We start from the raw sequence: 14,664 nt of genomic DNA on the forward strand, positions 1-14,664 counted from the left end.
TGAGAAATCAAAATCATTTTCCCTGCCCTAACTGGTTTGGCTCAATGGAGAGAGCGTCGGCCTTCAGACTCAAGGGTCCCAGGTTCGATTCCGGTCAAGGGCATGTACCTTGGTTGCGGGCACATCCCCAGTAGGAGGTGTGCAGGAGGCAGCTGATCAATGTTTCTCTCTCATTGATGTTTCTAACTCTCTATCCCTCTCCCTTCCTCTCTGTAAAAAGTCAATAAAATATATTTTAAAAAGAATCATTTTCCCTTCTAAAGAAAAATAAATGGGAGGAAGCAAGATGGCGGCGATATAGGCAGACGCGTCCCAGGTCTTGTCCCGGAGCAAACGGAGTAAGCAGCTGAAACTAATAACACCCACCCCGAATTGGCAAATTTACTCAGCTGGTGAGACGGCTTGCAGCCTGGAAGGGCAGACCTCCCCTGGAAAGGTTAAAAACCAGGGATCTGGGCAGGAAAGTTTGCCAGACCTGAGCCCAGAGGGTCGGAGGGAGACCGCATGGCAGACAGCCGCGTCTCTTGGGACTGACACAGACCCTGACCAGGGTAAGGAGTTCCGCGGGTTTGCTGGCGCCAGGAGATTTGAGATTTGGATTTTGTGATTGCGGAGAACTGAGACTAAAGGGGGCATCCTGAGGAACTGATCAGACCGTGCAGTGCCCATAAGAGAGGAGCGTTTCCCAGACCATGCAGTGCTGGTAAGAGGAGCGTTTCCCAGACCGGTAAGAGGAGCGTTTCCGCGGCCGGCCGGCGTTTGTCTGTTTCTTTGTTTTCACTGAACCCTGCTCATAGGACAGTTCGGATACAGACACTCACCTGTGCTGAAGAGAGGGTGAAGGTGCAGACGAGGGGAATCTGGGGAGAGGCTGAGGAAAGAGGGGGAGCCGGAGGAGGTGGCAGCGAATTGAGTGCTGAGACCCCCCTGGGCCCAGGACTGGGGCAGCCATTCCTCCAGAGGGTGGAATTCCTCCCCCCAGCCCCCTAGGCAAGGAGCACAGCCACACCCAGATTCCACCCTGTATGAGATAAAGGACTAAAACAAGCTGATTAGTCCCTGGGAGTTACCAGGGTCTGGCCTATAGAGGGATTTTCAGTCCCACCAACAACACAGAGCAGGGTAAGGATTAAAAAAGGATAGAGAAGCTGTATAGCCTCAGAGGCCAACCCAAAAACACTGCCACCCAGAGGTTGAGCCACAAACTGACTCTTAGGGGAATACAAATTAAGGCAGACTGGATCACAAATACGGCCTGCTTTAAAATCAGGACTGTGATTTACAACACGGAGGAACAGTGTAATGCAGGCAAATTCAACACCCTCCTAAATACCTGGCAGGACTGAGGCGAACCAGGCTGAAGAGTAGAAGAACCGAAAGACCATCACTACTGCAAATTTTTTCTTTTTCTTTTTCTTTTTAATTTTTTCACCTTTTTACTAAGAAACCAATTTTTTTTTCTCTTTTTCTTCTTTTTCCATCACCTGATTTTACCCTTTCAATTACCACATTTTTATTTTTAACCAGTATTATTACTCCTACCATTTTACCATTTTTTAAAGTGCCATTTTATTTTCTCTTTATTTTCTTTTGGGATTAGTGTTCTCCATTCTATTTTCATCGTTCCTTTAGCATTAATTTTCCCTATCTCAATTCCACCTCTTTGCTAAAACCCTCTTCCTTACTTTTCCCCTTTTGGTGTCCTGTTTCTCTTACCCTATTCCTGCTCCAGACCTTCCCAATTCCCTCTTTTTACCCCCTGTCTAATTCCACCCTACTTATATATCCTATTTCCAATCTACTGCTCTAAATCCTTATACACCTATTCTTTATCCTTCTTCACTTTCCAACCATTTTTTTTTCTCTCTTATCTTTCTATTGTTTTCTTGATTGTTGAATATATTGGGCTTTTTTTTTTTTTTTTTTTTTTTTTTTTTTAAATTTGTTTGTTTGTTTTGTTTTGTGTTTTTTCTTCTTTTTTAGGACTGGTTGTGAGGTTGTTTTTCTTTTTCTTTTTCTTTTTCTTTTTTTTTTCTGCTGGTTTTTCCCTTCCCTCCCCCACCCCACCCCAGCTATTTTTGTGCTTCTGTTTTCCCTTACCCCTCTGGATATTATTGGTGGTTTGTAGTTTGCATTCATCTCCAGGGATCTGTTGCTGGAATTTGTTGAGATTAGTGGCAGTTCTATTGGAGTTTGCTCCTCATACGGGGAGTCTCTTCCCCACTTCTACTTCATTCTCTTTTTTCGCTCTCTTTTTTCCCCCCTCTTTTTTCCCAATTCTATTTTTGCACTCCTTTTTTGTTTGTTTTTTTCTTATTTTTCTTTTCTGTTCTCTCTTTTATCTTCTTCTCTTCTTTCTCCCTTATCCCCTAATTCTCTTAATTCGGTTGGTCACCTTTATTTGGAGTTATTAATATTGTGAATATACTTGTGTTCAGTGCCTGGTACGTTGTGCCTTGCTCTGTTGTATTTTGTGCCTTTAAATCAACGCAGCAGATCCAAGCAACAGCAGCCCCCTGATCACCGCAGCCTCCTGATCACCACAGCCTCCTGATCACCACACCCTCTGTCTGTGGAACAGCAACTGTACGTGAAGCCTCCCCCCACCAGCCAGAAGAGCCAACACAGCTGTGAACAACACCCACCAGAGGAGCTGCTGCCAACTGGAAAGCAGCTGCTACCGCAACCGTCTGAGCAGCAACCACAACCCAAGGAGCCCCTGCCACCCAGGGAGCAGCCACTGAACACCTCAACATCTACATATGTCAGCGAGATCAAACATGGGTAGGCAAAGAAACCCCCAAAGGAAAGAAAAGGAGGACTCGCCAGAAAAGCAGCTAAGTGAGACAGAGATATGCAACATGACGGAAAAAGAATTCAGAATAAGGTTCCTAGAGTACATGCACCACATGTTCAAGAAGCAAGAAGAAACAGATGAAAAACTCAACTACTTATGCAAGAAGCTAGAAGAAACAGATGAAAAAATCAACAACTTAAGTAAGTCCCAAGAAGAAATGAAGAGTGACATAGCTTCAATAAAAAACTCCATTGAAAGTATCAACAGTAGACTGGGAGAAGCGGAGGACCGAATTAGTGAATTAGAAGACAAGGAAGCAAAACACACTCAAACTGTACGGCAAATGGAGAAAAAAATTAAAAGACAGGAGGAGAGCCTAAGGGAGCTTTGGGACAACATGAAACGAAACAACATACGAATAATAGGGGTGCCAGAACAACAGAAAGATGAACATGGATTAGAAAACCTATTCGAAGAAATAATATCAGAAAACTTCCCTGAGGTGGGGAAGAAAAAAGTCACACAAGCCCAGAGAGTCCCAAACAAGGTGAACCCGAAAAGACCCACACCAAGACACATCATAATTACCATGGCAAATGTTCAGGATAAAGAGAGAATCTTACAGGCTGCAAGAGAGAGACGGAAAGTAACATACAAGGGATCTCCCATTAGATTATCAAATGATTTCTCAACAGAAACACATCAGGCCAGAAAAGAATGGACGGAAATCTACAAAGTGATGCAAAGCAAAGGACTGAATCCAAGAATACTCTATCCAGCAAGGCTATCATTCAAAATTGAAGGGGAAATAAGAAGCTTCACAGACAAAAAAGGGCTAAGGGAGTTTATCACCACCAAGCCAGCCATGCAAGAAATGCTAAAGGGACTGGTGTAAAAAGAAGAAATATCAAGCTCAGAAAGAAAACAGCCACACACACACACACAAAAAGAAATGGCTACAAACAAATACCTTTCAATAATAACTTTAAATGTAAATGGACTAAATGCTCCAACCAAAAGACATCGAGTGGCTGAATGGATAAAAAAACATGACCCATACATCTGCTGTCTACAAGAGACCCACCTCATTAGAAGGGACTCACACAGACTGAAAGTGAAGGGATGGAAAAATATCTTTCACGCAAATGGAAAGGAAAAGAAAGCTGGGGTAGCAATACTTATATCTGACAAAGTACATCTCAAAGTGAAGGCCATAACCAGAGATAAGGAAGGCCACTTCATAATACTAAAGGGATCAATACAACAAGAAGATATAACCCTGGTAAACATATATGCACCCAATGCAGGAGCACCCACATACATAAGAAAACTTCTGGAAGATATCAGGGGAGAGATCGACAACAATACAATCATAGTAGGGGACTTTAATACACCACTGACATCACTGGATAAATCCGCTAGACAAAAACTCAGCAAAGAAACAGCAATCCTAAATGACTCACTAGATCAGATGGACTTAATTGACATCTTCAGAACACTTCACCCCACAGCTGCGGAATATACATTCCTCTCAGGTGCTCATGGGACATATTCAAAAATAGACCACATATTGGGTCACAAGCAAAGTCTCCACAAATTCAAGAAGATTGAAATCATAAAAAGCTTCTTCACAGACCACGATGGCATAATGTTAGAAATAAACTACAATAAAAACAACCCCAAATACTCAAACACTTGGAAGCTGAATAGCATGTTATTAAATATTGATTGGGTTACCGATGACATCAAAGAAGAAATTAAAAACATCCTGGACACTAATGACAATGAAAACACAACAATCCAAAACCTCTGGGACACAATGAAAGCAGTCCTGAGAGGGAAGTTTATAGCTCTACAGGCCTATCTCAAAAAACAAGAAAAAATGGTAGTCAATCATCTAACTCTACAACTCAAAGAATTAGAAAGAGAGCAACAAGAAAACCCCAGAGTGAGCAGAAGGAAGGAGATAATAAAGATTAGAGCAGAAATCAATGAAATAGAGACCAAAAAAACAATACAGAAAATCAATGAAACCAAGAGCTGGTTCTTTGAAAGGATAAACAAGATTGACAAACCCCTAGCCAGGCTCACCAAGAAGCAAAGAGAGAGGTCCCAAATAAACCAAATCAGAAATGATAGAGGCGAAATAACAACAGACCCCACAGAAATACAAATGATTGTTAAACAATACTACGAGCAACTCTACTCCAACAAACTGGACAACCTGGAGGAAATGGACAAATTCCTAGAAAAATACAACATTCCAAAACTCAATCAGGAAGAATCTAAAAACCTCAATAGGCCAATAACTATGGAAGAAATTGAAGCAGTCATCAGAAAGCTTCCAGCAAACAAAAGCCCAGGGCCAGACGGCTTCACAGGGGAGTTCTACCAAACATTCAAGGAAGAACTAAAACCTACCCTCCTCAGACTACTACAAAAAATTCAAGAGGAAGGAACGCTTCCAAGCTCATTCTATGAAGCCAGCATCACCCTAATACCAAAACCAGGTAAAGACATCACAATGAAAGAGAATTACAGGCCAATATCCCTCATGAACATAGATGCCAAAATCCTCAACAAAATCTTAGCAAATCGGATCCAGCAGTACATCAGAAGGATCATACACCATGACCAAGTAGGATTCATCCCAGAGATGCAAGGATGGTACAACATCCGTAAATCAATAAATGTGATACATCACATAAACAAATTGAAAGAAAAAAACCACATGGTCATATCAATTGATGCAGAAAAAGCATTCGACAAAATCCAACACCCATTTTTGATAAAAACTCTCAGAAAGGTGGGAATAGAAGGATCATACCTCAACATAATAAAAGCCATATATGACAGGCCCACTGCCAACATCATACTCAATGGACAAAAACTAACACCATTTCCCCTAAGAACAGGAACAAGACAGGGATGCCCACTCTCACCACTCCTGTTCAACATAGTACTGGAAGTATTAGCCATTGCAATTAGGCAAGAAGAAGGAATAAAAGGCATCCAAATTGGAAAAGAGGAAGTAAAACTGTCCTTATTTGCAGATGACATGATATTATACATACAAAACCCTAGAGACTCCATCAAAAAGCTACTAGACTTAATACATGAATTTGGCAATGTAGCAGGATACAAAATTAACCCCAAGAAATCTGAGGCATTTCTATACACCAACAGTGAACTTTCAGAAAGGGAGATCAGAAAAACAATCCCATTTACCATCGCACCAAAAAAATTAAGATACCTAGGAATAAACTTAACTAAAGAGGTTAAAGACCTCTACTCAGAAAACTACAGGACGTTGAAAAAAGAGATAGAGGAAGACATAAACAGATGGAAGAACATACCATGTTCTTGGATTGGTAGAATCAACATCATTAAAATGTCCATACTACCCAAAGCAATCTATACATTCAACGCACTTCCCATTAAAATACCAATGGCCTTCTTCAAAGATCTAGAACGAACTCTCCAAAAATTCATCTGGAATAAAAAAAGACCCCGAATAGCTGCAACGATCCTGAGAAAGAACAAAGTAGGTGGGATCTCAATGCCAGATATCAAGCTGTATTACAAAGCCACTGTTCTCAAAACTGCCTGGTACTGGCACAAGAACAGACATATAGATCAGTGGAATAGAATAGAGAGTCCAGAAATTAGCCCGAACCAATATGCTCAATTAATTTTTGACAAAGGAGGCATGAACATACAATGGAGCCAAGATAGTCTCTTCAATAAATGGTGTTGGGAAAATTGGACAGACATATGCAAGAAAATGAAACTAGACCACCAACTTACACCATACACAAGAATAAACTCAAAATGGATAAAGGACTTAAATGTACGACAGGAAACCATAAAAATTCTAGAAGAATACAAAGGCAACAAAATCTCAGACATATGCCAAAACAATTTCTTCACTGATACAGCTCCTAGGGCAGTTGAAACTAAAGAGAAACTGAACAAATGGGACTACATCAAAATAAAAAGCTTCTGCACAGCAAAAGAAACCATCAACAAAACAACAAGAAAACCCACCTCGTGGGAAAACATATTTGCCAACGTCATATCGGATAAGGGCTTAATCTCCAAAATTTATAGGGAACTCATACAACTTAACAAAAAGAAGATAAACAATCCAATCAAAAAATGGGCAAAGGATCTAAATAGACACCTTTCAAAAGAGGACATTCAGAAAGCCAAGAGACATATGAAAACATGCTCAAAGTCACTAATCATCCGAGAGATGCAAATCAAAACAACAATGAGGTACCATCTCACACCTGTCAGAATGGCCATCATCAACAAATCAACAAACGACAAGTGCTGGAGAGGATGTGGAGAAAAAGGAACACTTGTGCACTGCTGGTGGGAATGCAGACTGGTGCAGCCACTATGGAAGGCAGTATGGAGGTTCCTCAAAAAATTGGAAATGGAACTCCCATTTGACCCTGTGATCCCACTACTAGGAATATATCCCAAGAAACCAGAAACACCTATCAGAAAGGATATATGCACCCAGATGTTCATAGCAGCACAATTCACCATAGCTAAGATCTGGAAACAGCCTAAGTGCCCATCAGTAGATGAATGGATTAGAAAACTGTGGTACATCTACACGATGGAATACTATGCTGCTGTTAAAAAGAAGGAACTCCTACCATTTGCAACATCATGGATGGAACTGGAGAGCATTATGCTAAGTGAAACAAGCCAGTCAATGAAGGAAAAATACCACATGATCTCACTCATTCATGGATAATAAAGACCATTGCAAACTTTTGAACAATAATAGATACAGAGGCAGAGCTGCCTCAGACTGATTGTCAAACTGCAGTGGGAAGGCCAGAGAGAGTTGGGGGGCAGGAGGGAGGGGAGTAAGAGATCAACCGAGGGACTTGTATGCATGCATATAAGCATGGCTGGTGGACATAAGACACTGGGGGGTAAGGGAGGGTAGTGGTTTGTCAAGGGCGGGGGGGGGAAAAAGGATACTTATGTAATACCCTTTGTAATACTTTAAGAGGAAAATAAAAAAAAATAAAAATAAAAAAAAAAAATAAAAAAAAAAAAAAAAAATAAAGAAAAATAAATGAAAACACCCCCAAAATAAAGAAAAAAAACCCACCACTAACAAATAAAAAATGTACAAAAAGTATTACCTAATAAGGGTAAATTTCCCCCCAAGATCACAGGAAAGCTCAAAGAGTAAGAATTAAAATTAAAATTCTGGCCTCTCTCTCTCTCTCTCTCACACACACACACACACACATACACACACACACACACACACACACACCCCTACCCCTTTCCCTTCCCATTTGTCTTCCCCCAGGCGCAGTTACCTTTGCCTTTCTCTCTCCTAAGCTCCAAGGACCCTTCTTCTGCCTCTGTAACTTGTTCCCTGAGCCTACGCTGCCCACTTGGCTCACTTATACTACCTCTGTAACTTTCTAAATAAGCTTTCTCTTATTTAAAAAATTAAATTAAATTAAAAATCTGGTCCAATTTTTTATTTAACTTTTAATTAATGTGTTAAGTGAAAGTAGTATGGGTCTAGAAAATCTCCAGTCCAATTCTACCTGTAGCTAGGAAGAACATGAGCTGGCCACAGTAAATGTTTTTGTTTTGTTTTGTTTTTCTTTATATTTTTTTTATTTTTTTATTTCAGAGAGGAAGGGAGAGAGAGAGAGAGAGAGAGAGAGAGAGAGAGAGAGAGAGAGAGAGAAACAGCAATGATGAGAGATAATCACTGATAGGCTGCCTCCTGCATGCCCTCTACTGGGGATCAAGCCTGCAACCCAAGCACCCTTGACTGGAATCAAACCCGGGACCCTTCAGTCCACAGGCCAACACTTTATCCACTGAGCCAAACCAGCTAGGGCGTAAATGTTATTCTGTTTCTCCCTTACCCTAGTCTGCAGGGACTAAGAAAGAAGTCTAAAAGTATGGAAAACCAACCCAAGGTCATTCTAATCAGGACAGAGAGTGCACAGTGGGTAATTTGGTTGTGTTTGGCTACGGTTCCAATTTCTTATTCAGATATCTACCTATGCTGAAAAGTATTTTGAATGAAAAGAAATTTGGGGGTCCATTTTATTCATTTTTTAACCTACATTTTACCTTTTCTGTTTTTTCCAGGGTTTCAATGTCCACTTTATTCATAAAGTTGGTCTCAGTGCTCAGGTAGTAATCACCCTTGTACCGCACATAGTTGACACTGGTGTTGTCAGTTATTGCTGAAACCAAACCCCAGAGTTATTGAAGCACCACAAGAGGAGGGAGAAAGCAGTGTAAACATCCTCTCACACTGAAAAATCTATTTCAAACTCTATATAGAATGTCATATCACATAACAATCTAAATAATCACCATTATCACCTGCAAATTCTGGGCCAAGTAATAGCTGCTTACCAGATAGCTCAAACTTGGACATGAAACGTTCAAAAACATTCCTGCATGGATCAGGGAAAGCCAGTGTACCAAATTCTGAGATCACAATTCGATTCTGAGCACTGTTGGCCTTGTATGTATCACTCTGTAGAAACTTGCTCCTATATGTGACGGTGCCCTTCTCCATCCTAAACTGGTGAAGCAACGCCATCCCATCAAACCAGTGATTGTACCTTCAAATAGGAGCAAAAATAGAAAAACAAATGTTAATAAGAAAAACATGGGGTCAGAATGAGAGATTTCAAATATAGAGATAATGAAATGGAATGGGTTCCCAGCACAGCCCGATTAGCCAGAGAACCTGAAATTAAAGGATGATAGCTTGAGTACATCCTGGAGTACAACAGGACAGAGCAACTTACCTTCTCTTGACCCTTACCCTCTGTCAAAAACCTCACACTTCAGAAGGCTGAAGAAAAACCCTAAGCTGGTGCCTCCTAAAATAATTCTGATCTTTACTGTTGACAAGGAGACAATTCTGAGATGTTCTAAGTTGAATTACAGCAGGACAGAGTGTAGAAGGAAGAGACGAGAAGGGGTTAGTCAGTTAACTTCAGGGCACAACCAACTTAAGACTGCTTTCATTCCTGAGTGTAAGTGGAAACTTTGAATTAACCTCCAGGTGGCTATTCCCATCACTATCTGAGACTACCAGGCATCGCCCACTGGAGGAGCCTCTGCTTCTCGCTAACACAGGAACTTTCTACAACTGACCCAAAGGAGCAAACAGACTCCTTCACCGTATCCAGGCCACCTTGTCTGTAGCCAATGTAAATTCTTTCCAATATACATCTTTCTTCCCCCTACCTGATGTATAAAAAGCCCTTCAACTCCAGGACAGCGGGCATACTTGTCTTTCCCACTAGCTGTGCTGGTTGTTTAGACTTCATGCCCCAGCACCTGATTTTTCTTGCTAGCAATGGCCCAATGAATCCTTTAGTTTAAAAAGGCTTTCAGCAGTGGCGGTTCTTTGTTTTACACCCTATAGCCAAGAGAAGAGCATAAGAGGATATGGAATGCTTGACATCTCTCAAATTCAAATGGGTTTCTAAGCTTTTAGAAATCTTTATATTCATATCTTACATGCATTACATTGTCCATGTACTTCAAAATTTTTCAAATTTATCAAAATTATGCAAAAGTAAACACTAGAAATTATCTATTTTAAAGAAGGAACATTGAAAAACTCTAAGGAAAAGTTTGTGGTTTTGCTTTTAAAAGGGTTTAACATCATATAGTCTTTTCTTTCATATGCTTGACAGTTTGAATTCTTAATGTCTTCAGCATGGATAAGGAAGGCAAACATCATTGTCTTAAATGGCAATGGTCCTGAAAGCAGGGATTCAAAGAGATTCAAAGTGTTTATAGTATCATTATTTACAATAACCTAAAGGTGAAAGCAATCCAAGTATCCATCAATGAATGAATGGATAAGTAAAATGTTTACATACAATGTAATACTATTCAGCCTTTAAAAGGAAGGAAATTCTCCAAAAAATAAAAATAAAAAACAAAAGTAAAAGGAAGGAAATTTTCTTACATGTTACAACATGGATGAAACTTGAGGACATTATGCTAAATTCAACAAGACAGTCACAAAAAATGTGTGATAAGAGTTATATGAGGTATCTAAAGTAGTCAAATTTATAGAAAAAGAAAGTAGAATGGTGGGTATCAAGGGCTGGGGGCAGGGGGAAATGGGTAGCCATTGTTTAATGGGTATAGAATTTCCATTTTTACAAGATGTAAAAGTTCTGAAGATCTGTTTCACAACAATGTGAATAAATTTAACACTAACCTGTACACTTAAAAATGCTAAGACAGCAAATTTTGTGTTATGAGTTGTTTACCACAATAAAAAAAAAATAGGATATAAGAAAGAAAGGGGGAAAGCAAAGCCCTCTTTACCCAATAATTTCACATACCATATTTATCATAAACTACATTTCCATAAGTTCTTGGATCTATGTCTGGGCTTTCTGGTCTAAATCACTATTTGTCTATTCATTCACCAATATCACAATGTTTTAATTATAGAGGCTTTATAGTATATTTTAATGTCTGGTAGAGATAATTCCACCACTGAAAATTCTCTTGTTAGTGTTTTCTTGATGTTCTTGCATATTTATTTTTCCATATGAACTTTAGTATCAATTTGTTTACTTCCTTAAAAAACTGTTGGAATTTTTATTAAGATTATATCAAATTTTAAAAATTAATTTATGAAGAACTGATATCTTTATGATGTTGAATCATGCTATTCAAGGACAGAAGATTTCTGGAGAAACCAAGATGGCAGCATAGGTAAACACCGGAAATTGCTGCCTCACACAACCACTTCAAAAATACAACTAAAAGACAAAACAGACATCATCCAGAACCACAGAAAGGCTGGCTGAGTGGAAATTCTACAACTAGAAGAAAAGAGAAAAGCACACTGAGACTCAGAGGAGGTGGGGAAGTAAAGTGCAGAGGTATGGAGGCGCACGTGGAAAGGGCTGGCAACTGAGGACACGGTTGTCTTTTTCAATCAGGAGGGAGTCTCAAGCTCCCGACTGCTCTGAACTCCAGTTCCAGGCAAGTCTCTGGGGACCCAGACTCATACGGGGAGAAACTGGACTGTCTGGCAGCAGGTGGAACTCAAGGGCGGCTTTCTCTCAGAGGTGCTTGCAGTGATTACTATGGGACACTGAGACTCGGGGCCTCTTAGGGTAGGACTGAGGAGCAGTCCTAACTGCTTGGTCCACCCTGTAGATCCCCTGAGACCCCGCCCCACCCAAGCTGTGCACAGAGGCTTTTGCATCTGAAAGGCCTGGCCCTTTGCAATCTGAAAATTACCTAACAAACTGCAGCTGGGTCAGAGAGACCCAGAACTTGCAAAAGAAGGCCCAAGGCCCCACAGCAGCTTGCATTGCTTCACAGCTGGGCCTCATCTGGGCACCTCCAAACCCCAAACAAAGAAAAGGAATCTGCAGATCTCTCCATAGCTCCTTCTGGGTAGCCTCAGGCAGAGGCTAAATTAGCACCTCCTTAGAGGTCCAAGAGCCAGTGTACCCAGTGGTCAGAGTGGGACCATCCAGATTACAACTCCTCAGATCCATAAGGGACACACTCAGGGAGCAGACTCAGTGAGTACCAAAGCCCCACTGAAGCAAGTCTTGCCCCAGAAGAGTGTCTCCAGCACAGAAGTTCTCCCACTGTAGACACAGCTGATTCTCACAGCCAATTGGCCTGGAGGTCAATTCCTCCCAGTGAAACCTACAGCAATCAAGGCTTAACTACAACAAGACTGTGCACAAAGCCCACAAAGGAGTGCACCAAGAGTGTCCACCTCAGGTAATAGGGGAGGCTGGGCCACTGGGCCCTATAGGACACCTAGCACAGAAAGGCACTCTATCAACACAGGGAAGCAGCCAAAATGCGGAGACAAAGAAACAGGTCACAAATGACAGAAATGGAGGAAAGCAAACTACTGGATATAGAGTTCAAAACCACACTTATAAGGTTCTTCAAGAATTTTCTAGAAACTGCCGATAAATTTAGTGAGACCCTCAAGAAATCTAGTGAGAACCTCGAGGTTATGAAAAAGGACCAACTAGAAATTAAGCATACACTGACTGAAATAAAGAATATTATACAGAGTTCCAACAGCAGACTAGAGGATCGCAAGAATCAAGTTAAAGATTTGAAATACGAAGAAGCAAAAAACACCCAACTGGAAAAGCAAAAAGAAAAAAGAATCCAAAAATATGAAGATAGTGTAAGGAGCCTCTGGGACAACTTCAAGCGTACCAACATCCGAATTATGGGGGTGCCAGAAGAAGAGAGAGAGCAAGATATTGAAAACCTATTTGAAGAAATAATGACAGAAAATTTCCCCTACCTGGTGAGAGAAATAGACTTACAAGTCCAGGAAGCGCAGAGAACCTCAAACAAAAGGAATCCAAAGAGGACCACACCAAGACACATCATAATTAAAATGCCAAGAGCAAAAGACAAAGAGAGAATCTTAAAAGCAGCAAGAGAAAGTGTGTGGGCAGAGCCATCAGTGGCAGGCAATGAGGGTGGAGAAATAGGTCAGCCCAAGACCTACCAGCACTTAGACTTAGGGCTTAAGATCTTCAGCAGGAAAGCCTGGAGCTTTGAAACAGGAGAGTGAAACTGTGAGACTCGCATCTTAGAAAACTCACTCTGGACACAGGAGAACATGGGGTAGAAAGAGGAGCATCCAGATCTGCAGAAACCAATGAGAAGACGAGGCAACAATTCCAGTGAGAGAAGATGGGAGCCTGAATTGAAGCAGCATAGTTAGAAAAGCACAAATTCCAGAAACAAATCAGAGGGGAATGATAGGATGTGGGCAGTGACAAAAAGAGAGGCTCCAAAAAGTCATGCCTGAATGACTGGCTGATGACACTACTTTAACTGAGAAAGGGAATATGTGAAGAGCAAGTATTGGGAAAAAGAAATAGTTTGGTTTTGAATAAGAATCTGAGCTCTTTGTAAAACATAAAAAAGGCAAAATCCATGTCTAGAGCACAAGAAATGGGAGCGAGGTGGGAGGTACATGTTTGAGAGTATGTATGTGTGGTAGGTATGGCCATAGGTGTGAGACATAATAACTACCATCTACTGAGCACTGACTACACACCAGAACTGTGCTAAGGACTTCACCACATCTCTTCATTTGTTTATTTGTTCTCTCTCTCTCTCTCTCTCTCTCTCTCTCTCTCTCTCTCTCTCTCACACACACACACACACACACACACACACACACACATTAATCCTGTGAGAAACTATCTTTCTCATGTCACACACATGGAAACCAAGGTTCAGAACAACAAAAACCCCAGTCACAAGGCTGCTAACTGTCAGAACAAGAATCTGAACCCAATGCTGACTCCAAATCCTGGGCTTACAAGTGAACTATGAGAAGTTATTTGGCAGGAAAGGGAGTTAGGAGACGGCACAGAAGGGAAAGAAGAGATTAAAAATGTACTAAGTGGCAATTTTTGTTAGCTACTAAAAGAGACTTTATACATGCCTGTCTCCTTTACTCTTCATACCCAGCCATTAAAATTGATATTAATCCCCATTTTTCATATGGGAAAACTTACTCAAGGTCATAGCACGGATAACTGGTGAAATGGGATTTGAACCCACTGCACCATACTCCAAATAATTTAGTATTTCTACAATACCAAAGAAAGCATACAATGAGAGAAAAGAAGTGAATATTCAGTGCAGAGGATGGGATATAGCAACACTAAAGAAACAAGTGAAGTGAATTGAGCAACAAAAAAAATGATTCTAGGACATGTAACCAGCAGGTAGAGGAAATATGGGAATCCAGGGATGAGAGAATTTTAAGACAGGTGGTCAGTTAGGTCAAATGCTGTAAACAG

General features: G+C 40.8%; 1 protein-coding gene across 4 annotated transcripts in view; it reads right to left on the reverse strand.

The window, feature by feature from the left end:
• Positions 1-14,664, reverse strand: part of BCO2 (beta-carotene oxygenase 2) — a 64,033-nt gene that overhangs the window by 28,889 nt on the left and 20,480 nt on the right. For all 4 annotated transcript variants that reach the window (XM_070426035.1, XM_070426036.1, XM_070426034.1 and 1 more), the window contains exons 3-4: positions 9,221-9,432; positions 8,930-9,045 (exon numbers count right to left, since the gene is read on the reverse strand). In XM_070426035.1, the coding sequence (XP_070282136.1) occupies positions 8,930-9,045; positions 9,221-9,432 (328 nt within the window). The remainder of the gene's footprint in view (positions 1-8,929; positions 9,046-9,220; positions 9,433-14,664) is intronic.

Source organism: Myotis yumanensis, unplaced genomic scaffold, assembly GCF_028538775.1.
Source record: "Myotis yumanensis isolate MYYU_CA2020_CCGP unplaced genomic scaffold, mMyoYum1.0.hap1 SCAF_10, whole genome shotgun sequence".
Lineage (NCBI taxonomy): Eukaryota > Metazoa > Chordata > Mammalia > Chiroptera > Vespertilionidae > Myotis > Myotis yumanensis.